Genomic DNA, 12,583 nt, shown 5'->3' on the forward strand with positions numbered 1-12,583 from the left:
GACTTTGTGCCCTTTCGCCTGTTTTCTCCTTTTCTCTCTGAGTGAAAGATTAGGATTTCTGATTTTACTGTAAATCCAAAATATTCTTGGTGTTTTTCTCAATCTGATTTCTTGAGTGTAAATAATCCAAAAGTTTTCCATACTTGAGTGTAAACCTATGTCTTTGTTCATTGCAAATCATTTTAAATTGTCTAGTGAAAACTCACCTAAGACTGATGATGAATTCATAAGAATGGAAAAGATACTTTATGCAAATAATGTAGGATCTATAATGTACCTTATGTTGTGTACAATACCTGACTTAGCTCATGTCATTAGTACTTTGAGTAGGTTTATGTCCAACCCTGGTGAAACACATTGTTTAGCCATGAAATAGATGCTAAGGTATTTAAAAGGTACTTTAGAATTAAGTCTGATGTTTAAAAGAATAGTTGCATTATCCTCTACTGAAACTGAATACATTGTTGTATGTAATGTTGTAAAAGAAAGTGTCTGGCTTAGAGGTTTATTAAATGAAATAGGTTTTGAAAATAATTCTATTAGGATTTATACCGATAACCAGAGTGTCATTCATTTGAGTAAAAATCATGTCTATCATAACAAAACCAAACATGTAGATATAAAGTTTCATTTTGTGAGAAATATAGCAGAAAAATGTATGATTAATCTGATGAAAATTCCTACAAAATTTAATCCTGCAGACTTAGGAACTAAGGTATTACCTTTAAATAAATTTTTAAACTGCTTGAGAATTCTGAACATTACTTTAAGGAAGTAATAATCAGAACTTCAAGTGATTTGTGTTGAAGAGATTTGAACTAATATTTTTTCTTTTCTGCAGGTAATTAGAGCAAATGATCCAAGAAGTGATATAGACTTCTAGATCCACTAGTAAAGATCAAGAAATAGATCGGCAAGGTAGAGATTGTTATTATTTGTGGGCTGCCTCACTATTTCTTTCTGGTCCAAACGGATTTAAGCAGGCCTTGATCCATTATTAATTCCAGGTTCTAAAAGCGTGTCTGTTTAGAAGAAACGTGAATGCCTCTTTAATGGGTGCAGATCAATCGTCCACTCTTGACCCTTGGTTTGTGACGTTTGACTGTTTAGATACTTAACTTGGTTTCAACCCTCATTCTGGTCATGAGACTTTGTGCCCTTTAGCTTGTTTTCTCCTTTTATCTCTGAGTGAAAGATTAGGGTTTCAGATTTTACTATAAATCCAAAATATTCTTGGTATTGTTCTTAATCTGATTTCTTAGTGATGGAGTGTGATGTTATTGTATAGTCTATTAGTGATTGAGAGGTATTTTTGTTGTTCTATGTAAAAGAGGCAAAAGGAAACTCGAAGAAACCTTTGATTTCTTCGTACATTTATACTATTCTTGATTGATACTTAGTGGATCTTGAGTTATATCACCTTTTGGTGATGCTCAACGGATGATTAGGTTGAAAGACTGAACATTCAGGCTTTTTTAGGGCGAAACATATCTTTGTGTTCGAATTTTTATTGTTCTGTAAATTTAATTTTTCGGCTCAAATGACCGATCCTATTTCGATTCTTAGTGATTCGACTTAACAAAATCATCTAGTTTGGGTAAGCTATATAATTTGTTAGATATCCTAAACATGCATTAAACTATTAATCATCCATCTGTAATTAATAAATTCTCATTAATCATACATCAAATATATATTGACAGTTCATGTGCCGTTGACCCACTCATTTATCAATGATTAGTGTATAAGATACTTTTCTATCCATTAACCCTGATTCAATAATACTCTAACATAATTTACGTATTTTCTTAATCAATTTATGGTTTAACAATTCAAATGATAAAAGAATGCTATGGATTACTGACATATTAAAAATTGACAGTATTTTACTTCAACTGCTACTGATTTTAACTAAAGACTCCATTTGTAAATCCGGAGGTTGTGATCATTTTACCTTCCTCCTCACACTTGTGAGAGTTAACTTTATAATTCCCTTTATAGAAATTTTATTTATATATTTTAAAATAGTTTATGCGTGATTGAGTAGAAGATTTGGCAGTGATCCCTACCTGAATAATAATATAGAGGAATTGAGTAAGATACAAAATAAAAGGAATCAAACATATAATCATTAATAATATAAATAAAATAACAACAAATGAAAATAGAATTTTCATAAACTCAAGACTTGATTTATCAAAGCTTTCCTGAGGTGAAATTTTCTATCTCGATTTGACTCAAAACAACTCAAATGAGATTTATTTAATCCATACCATCACTAGAAATTAGTACAATAAATTTGAAGTCAACTACATGAATCTTTATTCACCATTAAAAACCATATAAAATCGAAACCAAAAAAAAAAATAATAATAATGTAATCATCAATCAAGAACATCTCGTCATTCATGCACTTCAAATTTTGAGAACATGCAAGCAATTTTAGTGGATGTTCAGAGGGAAGTCAAATTGGGTGTTTAAGTTGTAGAATTATTGAAGTGTGATTGTGTGTCGCACGTAAGGGGGAAATGCCTGTTTTAGGGCAAGCAAGCAAGCAAGGAATCACTTCACTTAATCAACCATCAAACATGGCCTTGTTCTTTCCCACTTCTCCACAAAGACAATCTTTAATTTAGATATATTCAATAGCTTAACAGCCACCCCTTGTAATATAATAAAGGATAGGATAGGATACAGTAACTTATCAGCAACTCAAGCTGTCATGTTTGCTGCAACTAAGCAAGCTATAATATAATATAGGATACAGAATGTGCAACAGAATCCATATGATCAATTATCGCTTTCCAAGTCAACTATTGCACTGCTTAAACTAAGCTCTTGTTTCGGATAAATGAATGAACATAGGAAAATATTATTATGATAAATAAGAAATAAAATAATTTCCGTATCAAAATTCTCCCAACTAAAGATTGGCACCACCAGATCCTACTATATAGAATATGCTCACAATCTCTTTAAAAGACAAATAGCGAGGAAAAGTGAAAGTGATTTCATAACAACTCCAAAAGTTACCACTGATAATATAGAGCGTGGTGAGTTTTCACCGTACACTTATTATGAAATAGTCACATTTGAAGGGTTATACTTAAACTGAAGAGAGATGAAGACACAAACGTGGTTGGATCAATAAACCAGCTTCATAATTCTGATATGTCAAAACTGAAAAGTAATATACATGTAACATAAACTACAAAAATGCACATCACCACAGGATGTTAGTCTTGAGCCACTAATAAACTTCTAAGCAGCAAACAGGGTGTCAAAATATGGAAGGCAGCATGGACAGAGCACTTTAGGCCCATGCCCAAGTAGCCGGGCTACCTACGAAACCAAACAGTGCCAGCCCAACAAGACCCAATTTACACCTCTACTGGCCACTAGGCATGAGAATTCCAGTCATAATGACATCAATGCACAAATAGGAACTCTGTAATGTACGTGCATTAGATCAATGCGTGGCACAAATCGAATCACTCCCAAATTTAACAATTGACTAGCATAGTATTTACCGTGGGGCATAGGCCGAGGCCAAGGTCGTACTCAGATCTAAATATAAAATCAGCCTAATTTGGAGTCAAATAAATAAAAATCTAGGTTTAATCTGAGCATTGGAAAGGTTTTATAATTTAAATACAAGGTCCGGGACAAAAATTTAATAGAATGATGATATGGAGCAATTATGGATTAAAATTCAAGAGACTAAAACAGCTGTAGAAGCATTGGAATAGAATAGCAATATTACAACAACTGTGAAGTTAACGAAGGAAGAGTCATGCAGGTACAGCTGGCTTACATAGAATGGGCATAGATTGAAGCTACAGAACGTTGTGAACTGTTGAGACAACATACTGACCTCAGAAGGTATCATTGCACAAAGAAATTAAATTAAGGTCAGAAAGGAAGGTTGAAGCATATAATGTAAAATGAAGTAGTTAAGCTAAGATTGTACATTTCATTCAGAACATTTTTGCATGACATACAAAATTGAGAAAAGCACCTTCTGATTGCACTGGTCAGTACAGTTGATATTAAAAAAGCCATGTCTGGTTAAAAGGATGATAATGCGATTGGCCCCCACTACCATTATGTCTCAATTGTAATTACAAAAGTATTACTACTAAGTTCTGCGCATTTTAACATTTAGTGGGATTTCCTTGTAAGATTGGACCTTTTTGGCTGCTTGGCGTGATGGCCTGCAAAGAGAAGATCTTCCAAACTGTTGAGGTTCATATATTGGCGCAGAAATGCATTCCTCAACTTCATTGTTTACTGCTCCACTTACTGAAATTGAACTATTTTCCAGGACTGGATCATCGGACAACGAACATACTGGAAATCTGGCATCACGTATCTCGAACAAATCCTCAGCCGGCTCTTTTTCTTCAGCTTTAAACCTGGCAGATTGCCTCCTCACAGAGGACCTGTCAAAACAACCCCAAAAAAGCAGGGGAGAAGGGATAAAATCAAGCAAGGCTTTTTCTGCAATATAATGAGAAACTATGTTTTAGGATTATATCTGGACTATGTAAGAGTGACCAGAGAAAACCTTTTCTTTTCAGCCTTATCCTTAGATTGAACTTGTTCGGACGAACCTAGAATAGCCTAAGGGGTTAGCATGCCAATCTTCCTTCTTAAACTTAAATGAAGCAGTTTAGAAAATGTACTTACAGTATGATTGTGCCCTCTTCCTTGAATTTCGAGGTTCTTTATCTCCTCTATCTTCTTTCAAAATCTCACCTAGTTCTTCATATTTGATCAAATTCACCTTCAGAAATTTTAAGCAGACATAACATGGATTAAACATTTAAAGTCTCTATAGCACAAACACTTCAACTAGGGTAGCGTGTCCGTATCCAATGTGTTTTGGACACACGTCGATATTGACACTCCTCGAACACTCTATCATAAATATTTTTCATTTTTATTAAAAATATTATATATTTTAAACTCAAAGTTATTAGTAAATAATAAATAGATATTAGATATTTATATTTAAAAAATTTCAACAAGAAAAATTAAAAGTAAGTATAAAGCTAAATTATACTACATAAATGAAAAACTTCAAAAATTTTACTCAATGTGTCAGCGAAGTTTCGTGTCAGTAATTTTTTGAAAGATCGTGTGTCAACGTATCTGACAAGTATCGCGTCAGACACACGTATTTGTATCAGTGCATGTTGAACAGAAGATACTAAATCGTTCACAAATAAACTCTTACACCTCAGTATCAACATCTTGGCAAGGTTTCGTTCTTGCTTTTTCCTGCTTAAACAAAAAAAAAAAAATCAATAAATCCAAAAAAAAAAAAATACTGATTATTTTGCTGCTACGAACGCCATAAAATTGCAATACCTACCTCAAGCTCCAACTGCCTTGCTTTTAGCAAACCATTTTTGCATCCAAGCTCATGTTGTAATGCTCTCAACTGAAATGTTTACAGCGTCAAACAAACATACTGGTTCCAAATAAATGACATGTGGACTCGAAAAATAGATATTCAAAAAGAAAAAGAACAGCTTGTGTAGTCGAGAACATACCCGATCTTTACCTGAATTTATTTCCTACAGATTCAATGAAGCAGTGAATATCAGCCTTAAAATACACAACCTATCGAGAAAATGATTGCATGCAACAACAGATCCAATCTATCAATTGTGGAAATTATAGGAAAGAAAAAACAGACCGCAAGCATTTGGGTGTTGGACAGGGCAAGTTGTTGATTCTGTTCCTGCATTTTAAGCAGGTTTACTCGCAGTCTGTCTAACTCAATCCCACTCTGTTCAATGATTTTGCTGTCAAGAAAATATTTAAGGAATACAATGACAACCAGTGTACAGGGCTAATCAAAACCAAAAGACGTTCCAGCAATGAAAAATAGTGACAAGTAAAAGCAAAGATTGAAAGAAAAAGTTAATCCAAAGAGGATACTTTCTCTGTGCCAGCATCGTTACTAGAGCCAAGTGTTCCTGAAGCAAAGTTGCAATTTAGAAAATCATAGACACATAAACAAATACAATGACCATTCAGATTACAAGACTCACGAATGGATTACCTTTTGGAGCTGGTCAATATACTCTTTAGTAGTTCTTGAAGTAGATTGTGGTTTATCATCTTGAAATGAGGGCCTATACTTTTGTGGCATGTTGCTAATGTCTGCAAGCTTTCGCCTTGCCACACTTCCAGGACATGGCATCGTTGTTTTTTCACCTTTAAGTTTATCTAGAGTTCCCATCCAGAAATGTAAAACCAATCAACAACTACTACCCCCAAGACCATATAATTTCTGTAGCAGACAAACCCAGAAAATAGAACTCGGAGATAATTATTAATTAGAAAATGACCATATTCTTTTATTTAAAGTGTTAAAGCCCTACTCACCACCACAAATTCACAATTATATCTATAGCACAGATTATTAGGATTCTTTGGTCAAATTGAATAATTTCCCGAAATATTTAAAAATTCATTATAAGTTCAATTATCCAATCTCGCTGAAATTTCGCGAAGAGCTAAAAGCAAAGCCCCAAACCCTTATAGGCACTTCAGAGCGAAAAAAACTATTTAAGCCAAAATGACGTTGTAAACCATACAGTTACGAATATGGTCAAGAATCGAGACAACGAACAAGTGAATTTCGCAGAAAAGCATACAAGTACAACAAAAATAGGGTTCACATACATATTGAAAAAGCTCAGGGTTTTGATATTAGTAAAAAAATCAAATTGACCAGAAAAAAATAATCACGAATTACTAGAATCAAGAAGTACCTCCGGCTGACACAGCATTCTCCGAACCACGAAACACAAAACCTTCCATTTTCCACTTCGAACCTTAATACACTTCTCTTCTGAAATTGTTCGACGGACCTGAATCTATATTATTACCATTCTCTCTCTCTCTCTCTCTCTCTCTCGGTGTGCGAGTGTGAGTGAGAAAGAGAGTTTCTGAATCACAAATTGAATTGAAATGGGGAGGGAAAATGAATAGGGCGGTCTGGAGTTTCCGAAGCAAACTCCTAACCTACTTTGAATCTTACAATAAGCGCGGTAGCAGAAAAAAAATAAACCGATATGGTCCGAATCCATTTTGGAAAAAGGTTTGGGCTGGCAATTGTTACAGAAAGCAAAATTGACATAACTAGCACTGATAGTTCATCATTTAAATTAAATATTTATTATTGATGGTCCCAGCAAAATTGACATAAATAGCACTAATATTTTGTTCGCGTTTATTCACGAGTCATTTTAAGAGTAAGCATACTACTTACAATGTATAACAATTGGTGTTAGTTCAAAGAATTTTTCGGGATGACTCTTGTGACAAATAGGATCATACTTTCAATAGATCTATGAAGTCAACTATGTAGAAGACAAAGGGACTAAGGTGGAAGACAATTGGTGCATACTTTCAATTATCGGTATTTACTCAGCGCTCCACATGCTTTGCAGATGAGATTACAATGGTAAAATGGACGGCTTTGATATATTAAGGACCACAGTGCAACTAAATTAAAATATTGACACTGGAATGTTTCATGTGAAATGTTGGTGACCATCATACTACATACATAATAATTAATAGGACTGGAGATATAAGCAATAGTTTTGGAAACTTATATCCCCATATATTATCAAAGGTCGTGCAATGTGAATGAATTACAACTATTTCTTAGCCTCCCATTTTAAAGCCTAAGATTCTCTCTATATATTAGAAAAATCAAACAAATGGCGAGGTTAACAAGAGACGTGTTACATATGCAATAGGTGGGTGATATAAGCACACTAAAAATAACATAAATAAAAAATCAAGTTCATAAATATGTGATTGAAAAATTGTGCACCCCATAAAATATATAATTATAAAATTTAAATTTAATTTCCACTAAACATGGACTATAAATCCAAAATTAGGATGAGCACAAGGGAGTATTGCATGTGATTGACATTTTGAGAAAAAACTCATTCCAATTAGAAACTATCGTTTAACACAATTTATATCCAAGAATCCCATAACTTGGATTCTATTAAATGTTTTCCTTAACGTGAGGTGACAAAGATTAAAATGTGATTCTTTTGTCCAAATGATTAGAGTGCATTTGGTTTGTCTTTTTATGATGTTTTCAGTTTTGCAAAATACTCAAAATTTGTTAGGTCTAATATTTTTGAAAATGCATTTTCGAAAATAAGATTAAATTTATAACATAAAAACTAAAATATATTCTCGATGCTTTGAATGTTTTTAGCCCTCAAAATATGGGAAATAAGAATTTTAATTAAATATTATTTATAAAAAATTCTAAAAATATAAAATTCTGAAAAATTTCTGCTACACAACTCGTAGCTTGCATACCTATATTGCCGTGTTCCATAATATTGCTACAAAGGGTGCGGAGTCATGTGACTCAGAAAAGTAAAAGGATAAAAACACAATAATATATCATATATAAAAGTTGAACTCCAATCTTGATGGCCCCCACCACCCCATTCTTGGAGTTTTGTGAGGGAGGTAAATTACGGAATGTTCCCCCAACAGGTTAGAGAACAAGAGTTGCATGTACACTGCATCTACAAGGAGTCCAATTCCATGTTTTAGGAATCGAATCCCCATGCTACGGTTGCCAACAAGGCGTGAAATAACCTCACTCCTATTTTTTGCACCACTGGACTATGTATCGAAAGCATTACAGAAGCATGGTGCAAAAAAAAAATTAAATAAATAAAATTACAGGACTTTGTCTTTAATGTATTCAAATTTTTTATTTTTATTTTTTTAATCAAATGCTTAAAAAAGACAGTTTTTTGTTAATCTAATTCAACTTGAATATGAAATATAATATTTGTACAAGTGGATTAGTACAATAACAAATCCATCTTGAGAGGATAAAATGGATACTTTCTTCTTGGGACAAAGTTATTGTTAACTTTTCGACTTGGTAAATACTTTAGCTGCGCCAATCGCCTTTCTGATTCAGCTTTTTCTCTGTCGAGGCGCAATGCATAAAAGCATTACTTCCTTCTAACACAAATACACGTAGATTATCACTATCAACACTGTGTTCATGTGAACAAGGTTTAGGTCTTAACTTGGAAATTTGAGGCCTCGAATTTTTTATTTTTTATTTTTTGCAGGAAAGTCAATTCTCGTAAACATGCATGGTCGGGTGTGAAATAAGAATTTGGTTCAACAATTAATTGAAAATATGATTTGAGTAATATGAAATTGAATATCTATTCAAGGGAGTATGTCGGAGACGATTTTGGATACATTAAAATTGTGAGTTATAAGATATATATGAACTTTTGAAACTTCAGGTCCAATAATAAATTTACACAATCTCCTTCAAGATAGCGAATACAAAAGTGGCCACCAATCGAAAAAAATATTATACTGACGTATTATGATGAAAAGTATGATTAGGACGCTGGGTGTAGGCCATCAACTTTTACACTGTAGTCTCTCTTTTTTTTTTTTTTTTTTTTTTTAATCCTTTGAACAAATGTCACACCGAACCACCTCCTAAAAACAAATTAGAAGGTTGCGTATATGCATAATGTTTTTTTTCTAAAATAATATTTCTCACTACATTTAATGGAACTCAAATAATTTGTGGAGATTTTAGATTTTCCTATCGAAAAATTGAAAGTTCTCTCTCTCTCTCTCTCTCTCTATATATATATATATATTGTAAATTGGATAGCGTTTGCATATATGATCATGATCCCAAGTAGAAAGATATAGTTGTGCTGCGTGTACAGCAATAAATGTTATACAACCCTCTCACAATGAGGGGTCCATAAATATAATATTCATATGGACCCCTTTACAATGTGAGAGGGCTGCATGGTGTACAAGAAGCTTTAGTAAGAAAGATATTAGATTCTTAAGTCTTTAGTAGCCAAAAGCAATTTGATTCTCGAAGCCAACTTGCTAAAGTTGGCACAGAAAAGAATGGAATTTTGCACCCCAAAGTCTCTCTTTAATTATTTTTATTATCGTCACCATGTTGTACCATTCGTTAGCTTAGCTTATGCTGACCAAGATTTGATAGACAAGTTTGATAGCTCAATTAAAGCTTTTAAAATTATGGGCAAATCACATTTCTGTTACAAAAGTTGCTCAGTTAAATAAATCTTATGAGTGAATATATTTCATATAAAGAAATTCACATTATAGTGAAAATTTTGAGCTTAACCAAACAAGCACTAGAAATTTTGATCTTTGGTTTGCTTGTTTGAAACTAGAAAGATGACAAAATCCTACTCTATTAATAACTGAGTTTCAAACTTCCATAAATGCTTATCATAACAGTAAGGATGGTATCTGGGCGGAATGGTATGGGACAGGGCGAGGACTCAATCCCCACTAAAGGTGGATTTATATTTTAAGGGAAGTACTACATGTACATAATTCTCTACATAATAGTGTCCATAATTTCATGTAACATTGGATCTAGCCTTTAATTTAAATCTCACACTTTCACATCAACAATCGGATGATTGACACATCACATTATGTGCAATAATTATGTACATGTAAACTTTTCCATATTTTAATGTTAAACTTTGGTGTTAATTTTTTTATTAACGAAGTGAATTTATTTTTGTAATAATTAATATATTTTTTTGTCGTTGATCCTAGCCCGAAACACTATTATTGTGTCGGTGATATGTATTTGTTAATACATAATATTATAAATAAAAGTAAGGTAGCATTTTTTATATTGTAATTTCAATATAATTTAGTTTAATTGATTTAGATAAAAATCAAATTTTTAGTAAATTTTGATAAAATTTGAAGAAACGTGTGGTTGAAAAGCTATGAATTTTATGAAATATGTTGTTAAAATTAATTGTTGACTTTAATCTAAATTTTAATTAATTATTTTAGTTGAACCAAATAGGGGCTTAATATTGATTAGCCACTCATGCACGGGTGTGAGAATGTGAGATAAATCAAGAAATGGATGCAGATATTTCTTAATGAAACAAACTCGTTCTGCTTTACTAATGTGATAACATGCTCAAGAGTCGAGCGTAATTTCCCATACTTTGTGACATGGATCCCATAACTTTAGTTAAAGTTTAAAAAAAAAAAAAAATAAATAAATTGTCTTGCTTTTTTGCTTTAATTCTCTAGACAAACCAAAACTAGGGCGATAGGTCATGCATGAGGAACATTATTGTCACAATGTCATTTGACTATATGTTCGTACGAACTTGATTAAAATAGAAATTCATGACAATCACGGATTTATTTTGTATTGACTTGTAAGAATATGGTACTCAAATAGTGAAGTCTTGACTCATGATTATTGTAAAAGATTGCCTTACCCCTTCCTTTCAATTTTCAACGAGTCTTTACAAATCATCCATCCTCTTAATTGACATGATTCCTCGTATTTCAATGTAAGATATAATGGAATCAGACTTTAACTGAAACTAGCACTTTCCAAGTCATCTACTTAAATTTTGTAGATCTCACTGCTTAAATTCATTTTGTAGATCTCACCCTTAAATACAAGTGTGTTCAGATTAAATCAAGAAGCCAAATATTCAAACGAAAAAAATTATTTTTAGGAAATTTACGACATATGAATTCTTATCTCATTCTTGTTGTTACATGTCAAATTTATGTGGTTTTGCAGAATCTTTGTTATTCAACCTTCTTGTCTTGTATCCGACTAATGTCAAACTTTTAAGATTGTTGCATCATGGTCCTTAACGGATCAAAACCATCCATTTTTTACCATCAAAATATTTATGCAATGGACGTGAAGCGATATTTTCTGGATAATGTGTAAATAACTAGTTTAGCGATAAAAGAGGAAATAGAAAGGAAAGAAAAAGAAAATATAAATATATCCATAGCACCAATATCTACTGAGAGTAGAGCTCTCCAAATCTTCGTGTTCATCATAAGAATCACTGTACCGATATCAATTGTTGCAAGCACATTGTAGCAAAATAATTATGCGAAAATTTACTTTAAAAAAAAAAAGTAATTATTTTGTCCGAATAATTGACATTTTGACTTATTCCTCTTTTCTTGCAGCAAAATAATTGCATATCTAAAACTTCTGATCATCATTAGCAGGTAGATTATTGTTGACATGCTCAAAGCATCATGGGTTCTACCAAACTTGTCGAAGATTTAGCATAATGCATCAATATAATTCAATCTTGTTCTTGTTTATTTAATGTAGGTTGGATCATGCTATAATTAAGTCGTAGATTACAGTTAATATACTAGATTATGTTTTGTTTATAGTTACTTATATAGTTTTTATATTCGACCTAGACAGGTTGTGTGCGTCTTCTAGTTTCATCTTCATTGCCATTGATCTTTATGTAACCAAAACATAATTCATTTACAACAAGTTTCAAATTGTTAAATATGGAACAAGACCCAAAAATTAATGGAAGTGGTACAATAATTTACCATCATTTTGATTGCCTAATCACAACGAAAATGGTTGGGAGTACTGAATAAGATGAGAAGATGGTGGTTTTTTTTTTTTTTTTTTTTTTTTTCATTTTCTTTGTTGTTGTTTGTTTTTTTTTCT

General features: G+C 32.4%; 1 protein-coding gene across 2 annotated transcripts; it reads right to left on the minus strand.

The window, feature by feature from the left end:
- Positions 1 to 3,935: 3,935 nt before the first annotated feature.
- Positions 3,936 to 7,076, minus strand: LOC111366148 (SHUGOSHIN 1-like). 2 transcript variants are annotated; one of them, XM_022986846.1, is made up of 10 exons: positions 6,789 to 7,076; positions 6,074 to 6,304; positions 5,950 to 5,987; positions 5,705 to 5,813; positions 5,559 to 5,582; positions 5,378 to 5,446; positions 5,242 to 5,283; positions 4,690 to 4,786; positions 4,568 to 4,613; positions 3,936 to 4,442 (listed from the first exon to the last, which is right to left on the minus strand). In XM_022986846.1, the coding sequence occupies exons 2-10, from the start codon at positions 6,251 to 6,253 to the stop codon at positions 4,139 to 4,141; spliced, it is 909 nt and encodes a 302-aa protein (XP_022842614.1). In that variant the 5' UTR covers positions 6,254 to 6,304; positions 6,789 to 7,076; the 3' UTR covers positions 3,936 to 4,138. The 2 variants fall into 2 exon arrangements, with proteins under 2 accessions (XP_022842614.1, XP_022842606.1); XM_022986838.1 differs by having other exon boundaries at positions 6,074 to 6,240; positions 6,789 to 7,075.
- Between the last annotated feature and the right edge of the window lie 5,507 nt (positions 7,077 to 12,583).

The sequence above is a fragment of the Olea europaea genome, chromosome 2 (genome assembly GCF_002742605.1).
Source record: "Olea europaea var. sylvestris chromosome 2, O_europaea_v1, whole genome shotgun sequence".
NCBI classification, from domain to species: Eukaryota; Viridiplantae; Streptophyta; class Magnoliopsida; order Lamiales; family Oleaceae; genus Olea; species Olea europaea.

Excerpts from the sequence above, each read along its gene's own strand:
- LOC111366148 (XM_022986838.1), bottom strand. The coding sequence starts at position 6,837 with ATGGAAGGTTTTGTGTTTCGTGGTTCGGAGAATGCTGTGTCAGCCGGA. Across the intron at positions 5,284-5,377 it reads CAAGGCAGTTGGAGCTTGAG|GAAAAAGCAAGAACGAAACC; the intron begins GTAGGTATTGCA and ends TTGTTTAAGCAG. Across the intron at positions 4,614-4,689 it reads GAAGAGGGCACAATCATACT|GTTCGTCCGAACAAGTTCAA; the intron begins GTAAGTACATTT and ends AGGCTATTCTAG.